Here is a 12,697-nt window from a genome sequence, read left to right as displayed (position 1 = left end):
CCCTTTTATACTTTGAAACCCGACTGCAAAACAGGATTCTCTTAGGGGAGGTATCATCCATCGTTTGCTTTTAATTCGTAGAAAACCTAACGTGAGCCTTCACACGTGTGTCTTTCGAGGCAAGATAAGTCCACGTTTCCCTTTTCGTATCTTCGAGAGCTGTTGTGAAGCGCAATGCTACCGTGTTGCATTAGGGGGCGTTCACACTCTGTCGATAACGGAGCATAGAACGAGGCCATGCACCTCGAACGTTCAAACTTTCACCGCGAACGAAACCGAGCCAACTCGCCAAAAGCGAGAATAATACCTTCGACGATCCAGGATTTCGCAAAAATTACAAATCGCAACGTAAGCGCGACCGTAACGAGCACGATAATGGAAACTATGTTTACCAACGATTTCCTCGTGAAAATCCTTTAGTTTCATATTTTTTTGTGTCTTCATGTTCTCTAACTGTTGCGTCAATTTCTTTTTTCTTTTTTTTTTTAATTGATCACGCGTGTATTTGTTGAATTGTATTGTATAGTCTATTGTGAACGGGACGGAGGATCGAGCCAGTTCTGCGTTAGAAATCTGCCGGTGAAAGTGTTAAGAGTACACAAGAGGCTTCTTTGCTTTGAACCAAATGCTTGCTGGAATGTCCGAGAACAAACGAGTCCTGGACGCTTGACCCTTTACGCGTTTCTGTATCTTTCGCTACCATCTTTCTTTTAATCAGAGTAACAAGAACAAATTCCCTTCTGTTCCAAAAATCAACCATTAAATCGTGATCGTTTTAAAATCCAATTATATTATTCTATTGGTATCTATTTTCACTAATTATACGGAAACATTGACACGACAAAGTGTGTCGTGCCTATCCATTGTACCACGAAATTCGAAAGATATTCATTAACGAATCCACTTCAACGAATCGCTCGAATCGGAGAAAGAAAAACAGACGGCGCGTTGTTATACATTTTTCTTCGAAGTTTCAACGTGGATTATCAATAATGTTGTTATCGTGGCTTCATTATCGAACGTTATCGAGCGGGCAAAGTCGAAGGATCCAGACCGTATTTCCATTCGAGAGAAGCCTCTCGCTCTTTTTCCGTGTTTTTTTTTTTTTTTTTTTAAGAAAAGAATTCGAATAGGATGTTTTGGCCCATTATTACGGGGCAACGACGTTGAGGAAACTTGACTACAAGTTAACTGGCGAAAGCGCTTCCATAGCCTTTCTCTTGGACGAATTATCAAGAGTGGTCAAGCGGCTTGTTTCTCTCGTTGGTCGTCGAGAGCCACGGGAAGAAGTCGCGATCATCGATTTCTTCTTTCAGAATTCACAAATTGTAATAATTGCTGATACTCGATTGGAATACAACAAATTTTCGTGAGCTTACGTAGCTGTGCGAAGGGTTGAAAAAGGGTCGGTATAAGCAATTTCCGTCGCGCTGCACACGCGTGTCGCGTATTAGAGCCGTGAAGTTCGTTTTAGCGAGGATAAGCAAAGGAGAGGCAAGAAAAGGAGGGTTGGAAAGGCGACCAGTGGCGCCGTGCTTCTTTTCTCATTATCTTAACCACAGGGTTCCGGTGGTATGCAACGGTTCTTGGTACACTAACCTGTTTTTCCCCTTCGTCTTATCTTTCTCGTTTAATAAATGCTCGTTACCGGACAGAAAACTGTGACGATCACGATACTCTATTCGTTTTCGAGCCTTTCAAAACGTCACACGTTAGACGTCAGAGCGTCTCAAATAAAACAGTCCACCTTTCATTTGCTCGAAATTCCCTTGAAACGTAACAATCTGTACCGACACGTGTTGACAAGCTTACGAAAGCTGAAAAGCAACACTCGAGCCAGTACGTGCCATGCATAATCTTATCTCTGCAAGTTACACTGTCAAGGCGAAACGTTTATTTGCTACACCTGCTCAATTGTTCATTTTTTTCTTCTTTTCTTTTTGTTTAAAAATTTTCATTACAAAGGTGACAAAGTTTATACAAATGCATACTTCGATTTTGTGGCTGTATAAAAAATAAAAAATCCTTCAGCGACCTTTTCACCCTATTTTCTAGCGGTTGTTTTCCACCTTTTCCCCCGGTGCTTTCTCATTATCTCCCTCGTATTCCACGCTCGTTCTACCTTCGATACCAACAACGACAACAGAAAGCAGTTATCGCTAGAACGTTCGCGACGCGAGAAACATATAACGTCGGCTCGCGCGATTGAACGCGTCGCGACAATTAATTCGATTACCATGAATCCATTTATTTTCATCGAGCTGGATCGAGACGAGTACTCGCTCGCGGACAGGTTCTGATGGACGTTTAATATTCTCTCCCCTGTAAATTTGCAAGCAACTCGAACGCTTGTTTCAAGTGAATCATACTCGAAGCTGTTGAAATAATAGTAACTTTTATAATCACGGATTTTTTAATCTAACGCTTGAATTTCTTTAATTGTAATATTTTGATAGAATTTGGTAAATATCCGCAATTTAACGATCACTAGTTCACCACTAGGAAGAGGGAAATTGAATGACAGCGAACGGAGTGGCGCAAAGGCCGTGTCCTTTCCGAGAGTTTCATGGGTGGCGCGATAATGAGAACAGAAGGGTGGTGCCATCCGACCTAACACTTTCCTCTCTCTCTCTCTATCTCGCGTGCCCTTTCAACCGGAAGTTCGTTCCGCGCTTCCGACGCTCTTCTCCGCTATACCTGAACCCCCCTTAGTTGGCCCACGCGCGGCAAATTGTCGAAACAAACGCAGCCGTGAAAACTCGTTAGATGTGTTGGAGAGAATGTACTCACGGTTGGCTTTAATTCCAGCAGGGACCATTACCGAGTTATGCACCCCGGGGCACAAGTATCGTCGATAATACGCGGCCACGTATGCAACAGCTACACTACGTTCCGCAAGTATCCGAACGCTTTTCTTCGTTTCTCAAACAATTTCATTCTTATTTACACGGTTTACAGTTTCATAATTCTACGAGAAGAGAGGAAGTACGTTTTATTAAAAAATTTACATTATTTAACGGGGCTTTTTCAAATTTGCCAAGTGCACGAATACTTCTGAACGATATTGTACATAGGTCCTCAACGTACGAGGAGTTTACTTATGACACTGGAAGGTAGCGTAAGAGGAACGCGCGAAACTTCTCTAATGAATCGACGCGATTTAACGAGGTCTCGCGATACGTTTTCCCTCGTAGAAAAATGGTACGTCACTGATGCTCGTTAAAAAGTTGTGAATCTTTAATCTCTTTTCCCTAATTGACCCGCTAGAAATCTTGAGATGTATGTACCTAGGATCGTTATGGAACCATTACCGCCACCAGGCACGCTATCATCAACGTTTAACCCATTTACACTGAACAATGTTAAGTGTTATCCGAGGAAATAAACTTATATACATATTTGTCACATACACCGATATCTCGTTTTTTATCTGCTATCAAGTTAAAGACCAATTAAGACGTATTTCTTTTAAACTCTTCCATTTTTTCACGACACCATCTCATCCACTGTTCTAGCAAAATCATGCAAATTGCTTAAGGCAACTTTCTCTTCCCCGTACAACTTACTACTCGACGATTTCAAAGCCACGGAATCGTCTATCCTGTTCTTCCTGAAGATTCAGTATACTCGAAGTAAAAGAAAAAAAATAGCGAACTATCTAATGCGCGTAAACAGAAAGTCTATTCCTCCGTGGAAGAAAGGGAAGAAATGATCGTAACACGAGTTACAAAATGAGGATAATTTTTGTACAGCTGACCTTGTCCCAGATTCGCCGAGTCCGAATTTCGAAAGTCCGATCAAACTGCTACATTGCTTCGTCAATCCGTGATTCCGTCGAATTTCCCCGCTGCAAGCGAGGTCAAGGACGATGATCTAATCGCAAAGCGTACTTGTTGCACGCTCGTTCGACTTGTGTTTCGCTTTCCCGAAGTCATATTGAAAGAAGCTAAACATCTGGTACAGTATTCAATGTATAGTGAAACAGTTCGGGTCCGTTCGATTCGATGGATAATGTTTTCTAGGTCGCTCGAAAATGAACGAAATCGCTTCGAAACGGTACTCTTGCTCGCGTCAGCATCTCGAAGCTTGTCGCGGCTTTTGCCTCGCTTAATCGGCCTTATTCGCAGCCGATGCGGAAACCACCGGCCCTCCTAACGATACCTATCACTTATTTAGGTCACTGTCAGCTGATACACTTCGTTACGCTTACACGCGAACCAACCTCGCGTCTTATCCCTGCGATTACTCCAATTTGATAAATCGTTGGAGTTACAATATTAAGAACCCGCACTCGGTGTCTATCTGTTGCACAACTATTCGATAGTTGGAGTTCGAATAGAAAGTGGCGGGCAGAACGCGTGTTACCTTTAAATAAGCTTTTGACTCGTAATCATTCTTATATCATTTTTTTTTACTAATTCCCATGAGTGTATCGTGCGGTGAAATAGTTCGCGTCGCCTGATCTCTCCCAGACAATCGGTGAACAGATGTAATGGAATTACGCAGGTACTGTTGGACGCGCGACACCGCGTACCTCGTCGTCATTAACTTGGCGAGCTAACGCACGAAATGTAGATACGCGCGTGTAAACCCGACACCGACGACGTGCCCGTCGACACGGAACCATTTAACCCGATCGGCGCACGTTCGATTCTTGAAAGATCCTTCTCGGCCCCGAGAACTGTTTCGCGGCGGTAATTCGATAGAACAAAAAAGAGAGATCGTTCAATTCTGCGAATCATGATCAGAAATATTTGTACTTGGTAACGTGAATTCTACCCGGGAAGACGTTACGGTGCGAATTAATCGAGCATATTACCGTCGAGCGTTAAATTAATATTGAAACGCGCTAGTGAAACGCTGACGCTGCGTTTCGCGCGACTAATAATAAGCCAGACGCTCGAGTACCAAAATTGATCACAGGCTCTTCTTTGGATAATAAAATATTTGTAAAAATAACTTAAAAATAGTGAATTATTTTCATTCGACTCTAGCGACACACAGTCTGTACGATCAAGATACGCAGTCGGTCGAGCAGAGCGGAGCCGGAGCGTATTTAAAAACAGAAGCGAACCAACAGACCGGTTAGACACCAAGGAGATCAACCCATTGGTCGAGTGATCGGGTAAAATGAATCTTTCATGTCACACTTTTCTCCGGTCATTATCAACCCGCTAAGGATTCTTACTATTTTTTTTTTTTTTTTCCAACAGGCAACGCGATCCAGATACTCTGGTTTGGCCAGTAAGCCGATCTATGGTGTCGCGAGCAGTCGCTTGAAAGTAGGATAAAATTCGAAAGAGAATCACGTAGACTCACCTCGATAAGGTGCCCTTGAGAAGAGGATTTCTGTCGTCATAGTATCCACCGGACGACGGCATCTTCAAGTAATCCAAGCAATGGGCACGTGGCACTTGGCACTGACACTACGGCACTGCATCACTGTCGCGTGATCTGTTAACTTTCCATTCACCGTAGCGACGATATGTACTTACTCGGTTTAGCTAAGTGCACGACGCATCGTTTTTCCACGCGAAATATACTCTAGCGCGATTTGAAAATATACCCGGCACTCGCGCTAAAAGCATATCACGAAATCGCTCGTTACATCGGCAACCGGATAACTAGCTTTCATAAGGTTACGTGGAAGAATCTCCTTGAGAACCGTCCGTCGAGATAACGGCCGGGCAACACTGTCAACAAGTTGTCGTTACGCCTAACCAAACGTCTACACTCTCTCGCCAATTATCCGGATAGGTTTCTCAATTTCTTCGATACGTTGATTTACATGTTCGACAAGGATCGTTACGCAATCAGCCGATGATCCTTTCGGTATGTTCTTCTAGGTTAACCTAAAGGCAGAAATTTTCGTTTAACGAACACCCTTCCGACGCGCGCCGTACCTCCCCTCGAACTGCTGGCGAGCTTCCTCGACACGTGCGAACTCTGTTGCCAAACATGGACGGCTATCAAACACAACCCCTCCACTTCGTCCACTTAACGATACGATCATCTACAACTCAAACCCGTCAAACTTTCGCGCGATATCATCGAGGAGGTTAACCGCCGCAAAAAACTTAATCGTTCAATTATTCGATACATTATTCGTTGCAATCGGAGGTTATTTTCCACTCGGACCGTCCAAGGATTCCCGCCAAAACTATAACTACGCTCGATTCACTCGGGTGAAAGTCCTTGCGGTGGATATTCGAACCATTGTAGTCGCTTGCATTTTTTTTCCACCAACATTCGAAACGCACGAAACTTAACAGACTGGATCGAACGATTCTGTACTTTTCACTTGGTTATTCAAAAACTAGAGTCGGTGTCGGCCATAACGATATCCACTATCCACGCGTGTATTCCAGCAAAGAAACGTTAAGATAAAGTGTCACAGTTGAAAGCGGAACGTACCAGGTGAGTCCATCGAGCACGTCGTTTATTTATAAACTAAGGGAACCCGGGAGAGAACGCAGGAGCGTCGGAGGCCAACGGCGTTGTCCCTCGCGTTTGGTTTACCGTTCGTAAACTACACTGTGCCCGTACTTCGAGGACCACGTGTTACTTGTCCGATCTCACGATTGGTCGTACGATTCCAAGATGGCGCGACTATTAACCTGTCAATGCAAATTCATAACACTGTGCATTTTTTCGACAATTTTTAAACGCTTTTACCCAAAAAAGGTTCATTACCATTGAAAAATAAATTATTTTATAAATTTATGAAGTTTCATTCTGTCATAACGATTTTAGAAACATTCAATTAGAATCGTTTGAAAATCAAATATGTACGATGTTTCGTTAACGGTGTACCGACGCGAAAACAAAGTGGCAGAAAGATAAACTATAATGTAAAAATAAAAAAATATGTTATTAAGTACGCAAAGAGTCATCCATTGCAACAGTATGTCATAAGCTATAATTATTCCTTTCTCCCACAGGTTTCCGACTCGTCTATGCACTTTCACTGTGCCTTCTACGACTCTCGAGTCAAATGCGTGCTAAAATTATTGATATAACAAAAAGTGAGATATCGTTTTAACAATTAATCGTACCTTTTTCTTCTACATTATTTTCTTCTAACAATTTATGATTTGATAATATTAATCAGAAGTTGTATATAACAAGTCCATGATCTGGTTTCTAATATTTCGTGAAATAATTATAAAGCGCAAGTCGAATATTAAATCGTAATAATCCACCAGATAAAAACACGAGAACAGCCTGTAATCCTTTTACGAACCGATGCGATGTACCGTTCTCGCTAGCGATCCAACTCGAAAGTATCCGGTATAACAAGGACAAATGACCTACTCGTCGATTTGCTAAGATTTTTGAATATCTAATACAATTTCTATCATTTTCCAAAAGCTAATTAGTATAAACTATTTTGATAATGATCCCCCCCTACCAAATATATTCTTTCCCTTCAAACAACCCCGACACATTTATGATTTTTGTCATTTCTTGAAAATGCTATTGTTAAAATTTTGTTCAACTGTGAACCAAGATGTTTTCGAAGATTGGGTAACGAGGCGAAAAGTCGAGGAGTAAAAGCGTTACGTGATTCAAGGACGTACAGCTAAGTGGGATCGTGATCCACTCGATAAGCAGCTGTAGGTGCAACGATCGTTCTACCCTTATAGACTGGCGTGTATTTATGCGGGGCGCTGATCGTGGTAGAAAAAAGCGCCCTCGTCAACTATCCGGCCTACCACGAAACAACAAAAAAAAAAGTAAAAAAAGAAGCCGAGAGACTCGAATGCTTGCTGGAAAATCGGTACCGTAAGCGTTCCACTTCTCTTTCGTTCTCTTTCTCTTTCTCTCCTTCTCTTTCCTAAAAGAAAACCGCTCCGGAATCCGCGTCTCGGAATGCGAGGCGACGAGACTCGGCTTAGCACGAACGCAACCTGTCCACGCTGTTTCCCCTACTCAGACCTGCTGCTGCCTGATCCTCCTAACTCTACATAACCCATCCCTACTCAATCTGAACGATGCAAACATGATTACACTCACACCAAGGAACATGCCATTGCTACTTCATACATAACTGCGTACCGTATGATGCGTCGCATCGTTTGCCAGCGTCTCGCCTGATCATTTATTCATTTACTACGCGCATACATTAGCGAATAACAAAAACCATTTGTTTATTGTTTCTCTAATTGAAATTAAGAAAAATTTGTTACGACCACGCTGTGGTATTATATTTCAAATTTCTTTCCCTTCCTTTTTATAATAAATCGATTATACATATAAAATTTGAGGCGGCCGCCGCTACGGTGGCCTCCGTGGAAGTCGACGTGTGAACCCCGTCGCTGCTCCGTGCGACCGTAGTCGTCCCAAACATTTATATTTTCACATAAGAGACATGCAATGGAAATTCAACCCGCGAATAGCGAAGCTGAATCTTTGCTAATGATTTTGGTTATAAATTCTACATGAAATTAAAAAAAAAAAAGAAAATGTGAAATTGATAGAAAAGTATTATTTAAAAAATTCCTACTTAAGACACGAAGATTCTGTTCAGCACAAATGGAATCTGTCCACACACTATTTCCTCTCTACCATCTCTGCCTCGCGTGTTTCCCCTTCACCTCCTTTTCTACACCGTTTTAACATGGTGTAAGTGTTCGCACACTAAGCTAATCACGGGTGTCTATATTTGTCGGATCTTCGTCGAAGATACGTGCGGATACTAACACTTTCCTGGCTATTGCTACGTGCAACACAGTTTCGCTTATTTATCCTACACAAGTGAACCCGATACGTGTAGATATAGCACGCATCTTATTTACCGAGCAGCCGACAGAGAAACAAAGAGAAGGAAAAGAAAGGAAGAAAGAGGAACAGAGAGATAGCGCTGCAGACACGACACGAGGGTTTTTTTTTAAAATTCGATGCACGTTCAAACCGGATGATCGACTTCAGCGATAATCAGAGCAAACGATACATTTGTAAACATTTGCAAAATTTTCGTTTATAACGAACAGTAATTTCGACCTTCGACAATGAATGGGTTAGATACTTACAAATATATCGTCGTGATTCCTCCGCCTTTTCGATTAAAATAAAACGAATTCTTTACGTCCGAAGTACGTACGAAGATATATCTGCGTCGTTAGCATACACTTCGCACTGATGGCTGCACGAAAACACGCGCGATTACAAGCACAATTTCTGGAATCTTTCGCTTCCGTGAGCCGTGTGACATACGTTGGTGAATACACGCGCGAGAAACATGCCCCTCCTCCTTTTTCGTTTCGCATTGCCGGGCATACAGGCCACGTTCTGTTTTCTTGTGCACACTCGCAAACACCACCGATCAGTCCCTAGGAATAAGGTCGTTCACAAGATCGTGCCAAGAAACGCTACCGAGAAAACGCTTGTTATTTGTGAACCATCGTTCTCGGTCGTGGTTCAAAGACGCTTGGTTCGTGGTTTAACTCATAACCGCGTCAACGATTATGCATTCAGCTACGATTACCAAAATAAGCATCATCGAAACCACGGATAAAAGTTTGGCATACGGTAAAATTTGAAACACGAAGCGTAACAGGCGCACGTTAAAACACGGAACACGATTTTCACGATTAACCACGGAAATCGAGCAACTCGGATTACATTCGTATTTCAATAATCCAAGTAAGGTGCTTTATCGTTTAGAAAGTAACGCTCTACATCGACGACCTTGTTCTTAGGATCTACCACATAGGCGTCAATCGTATCAAGCATCTATCAACATTCAAGAATCAAACGTGTAAAAGTTTCGCACGAAACGTGTAGAGGGAGCTGGCCGCAGTTGTCAACGGCGTACGGCGTACGTGAACAGAAGGCTGGTCGATATGGGGAGAAAGAAATACACTGGTAAAATGTCGATCGTCGAGTGGCACGATATCCATCGGATACGTACTGGATGGAACGATTAATCCTCCGGTTCGTCTTCTTTGTCGTAATCTCGGACGGCAAGACGGCACGACGGTACTATGACAGTTTACCTCACAGTAATGGCAGATGCGTTACGACGATCTGTCACGTGGTTAAGGGGTAAAAATGATCCGCACGTTTGCACGTGTACGCCTACTCGCGTTCGTATGCATACTTCTATACACGTGAATTACGCGGTCGAAATGTGTATTATCTGTGTTGGTACGCGAAATATACATATGTATACGTTGAATGGCGGCTGTGCAAAAACGTCACAACGAGACGGCGCGTGGACGGTCGCGGCTGAACTGATCGTGGGGGTCGAGCCACAGGTGTCATCAGACGACGGCTGCTCCACCCCTCTGCCCCCACTGTTGCTCCCACACCCGCCCTCGATCCCCACTCCCATTCGCTACTTTCACGCACACGTCCAGCCCTGACGAAGGAGACGCGTGCGCACACCAGCCGGCTTCCTCTGTAATCATGCAATATCATTTCGTCTACAGACGCGGCGCCTATGACCGCCTATAACCGCCTATGAACGAGGCACGTGCTTCGCATAGCTTCTTTTCAAACGATACCGACTATACTTTTTTTTTCTATTTTCTACATTGCTTCTCTTGCTTTCAACGCAATTACCAACATGTAATATCGCACGATGAACCACCTTTGTTTCAACACAGCATTTGTTTATTGATTGCCTTAAACACTATTATGTAACACTAGGGATCTGAAGATAACAGAAAGGGAAGCATAAAGTGTCTATTGATTATCTTCATCTATTGAAAAACAAAAGTTAATGATTAAATCAAAACATTCGTAATTCAAATAGATATTTATTCAAAAACCAGTGTATTTCGTGACAAAACATATAACGTCAATTATTGACGCAATGCTCATGAAGTATTCTCATTCGCTCAATCTCATTCACACGAATCCCTCCCTCTCTGTGATTTATACTCTTTATACTAACTATATGTATATTTATAATATATATATATATATATATATATATATATATAAATTTTTTTTCTTTACGTTAGCTGTATAATATTTAGTATTTTCTATTTCCATCATTCCTGTTTCATTTCGTATCATGTACAATTTATCATTGTAACGTTAAAATTCTATCCATAGTCTAATTACATATACAGTATGTGTGATATGGGCGCTTTCAGCCGCTGTATCTCTATGCGGTACGTACATTTCCCACGCACCTAAAATTTTCCCTCTAATAAGACGCGAGCAAATAACACGAGCTTTCATTTCGTAATAAAACAGAAAATCAGATTTCCGTTAAAAATAATCTATGGAATATATGCATCAATTCATTATTTAAAAAAAGAAACGGAAAAACGAAAATCAATCGATCGTTCGCTCGACCGTCACATCTTCGACGCTAAGCTACATCTAGAACAATATTTACCGATTCTCTAAGGGGGAAAAGTTTGCAAGTAACGTTTGTTTTCTTGCCGCCTTCTAGCGTGGAAGAAACACGCCGATTTTTCATTAAACGATAAAGGTAAAGTCGCATGATCGGACTTCGGAACAGATCGTTTTACTAAACCTTTCGATCGCCCTCGACTTCGTCACGTGTCGCTCGTGAGATCCGCACGACCGTCCTGGGAAACGGAAGTGCTACTCACTTACCCTCTGCCTCGTCCAAAAGATACTCTTATCTTTCTCGTAAAAAAAAAAAAGATCTGGTACACCGCGAAAGAGAGTTAAGCACGTTATTGTTGGAAATCGTTCGGAGAACCGCTGTTTCGAGAAACGTACATGTAAAGGAAAGTGTAAAGGAAATCCTGGTATTAGTATGTATTTTTATTTTGTGCAAATATAAAAAATTCTTTGTACGGTTGTAAAAATTTGTCAAAGTAAAACCGTACGCCTTGATTTTCGAGCGTGATACCAAATGGTAATTGATTAAGTTTTTCGGGGTGGGTTTTTTGTAACGTAAACAACTCGATAATACCATGTCAACATTTAATGCAAATCTACGTTTCACGAGCAAATGATTTATAATTATAATAGTAATTAATCAAGGGGAACACGTTTTGTCCGAATCATACATTATAATGTACGTAATATAATAATATTTTTACATTTCGTTTCTACTTGATTTCACTCTCGTAAATTTTATTAAAGGATAGAATAATTCCGCGCTGCTTTGGGCCGATTCGTTGATTAGCCACGTCTATGAAAGCAAATAGCAGAAAAGTCGCGCTAGGCGCGAAGTTATTAATCGCTAGTCAAAATTGAAAATCTATCAGAAGTATCCCAGGACGAATAATTCGATGGTATGAAATGACCGATACGTTATTCGTCGCTTCTCGTTATTTGTTGCCTGATAAACATGCCAGGATACGGTAAAGCATAATCTATGATGAAACAATTATTAAAAATATACAATTCTCTTATTGTGATAAAAGAAAAAAGAACCTAAAACGATGGCCATTTTCTTGCATTATCTAATTATTCTGTTCAGCGAACGCTTTTAAAATACCAAATTTTGTACAAAATCGAGAACCATGTCCCGTCAAATTATATAATTGCACCAATAAAGCGTAATAATCTATCATTATTTCTTTCTAACAATTGTCGTTCCCGCGCGCATCGCCCCGTTAATAATTTTAACGCGAATAGAAAAAAAAGAAACTGAATACGATTCTATACTGCATTACTGAAAGTGATTAAAAAAACTGAACAGAAATTATTTGAAAGCCTTGCTTCAAACAGTATCGTAAGGCACATTTTCGACACGACCCGA

The 12,697-nt window shown here is 41.6% G+C and overlaps 1 protein-coding gene across 3 annotated transcripts in view; it reads right to left on the bottom strand.

The window, feature by feature from the left end:
* Nucleotides 1-10,236, bottom strand: part of lilli (AF4/FMR2 family member lilliputian) — a 103,159-nt gene extending 92,923 nt beyond the window's left edge. Inside the window, exons 1-2 of one of the 3 annotated variants that reach the window (XM_034340637.2) lie at nt 9,914-10,236; nt 5,320-5,852 (exon numbers count right to left, since the gene is read on the bottom strand). In XM_034340637.2, the coding sequence (XP_034196528.2) occupies nt 5,320-5,381 (62 nt within the window). In that variant the 5' untranslated portion in view covers nt 5,382-5,852; nt 9,914-10,236. Of the gene's footprint in view, nt 1-5,319; nt 5,853-8,506; nt 8,982-9,032; nt 9,252-9,913 lie in introns of those variants that run through there. The other 2 variants (XM_034340638.2, XM_076692388.1) reach the window with 2 other exon arrangements.
* Between the last annotated feature and the right edge of the window lie 2,461 nt (nt 10,237-12,697).

The sequence above is a fragment of the Osmia lignaria genome, chromosome 15, assembly GCF_051020975.1.
Source record: "Osmia lignaria lignaria isolate PbOS001 chromosome 15, iyOsmLign1, whole genome shotgun sequence".
Classification (NCBI taxonomy): Eukaryota; Metazoa; Arthropoda; class Insecta; order Hymenoptera; family Megachilidae; genus Osmia; species Osmia lignaria.
Note: the sequence above shows the minus strand (reverse complement) of the source record. Positions and strands in the feature narration are given on the sequence as shown.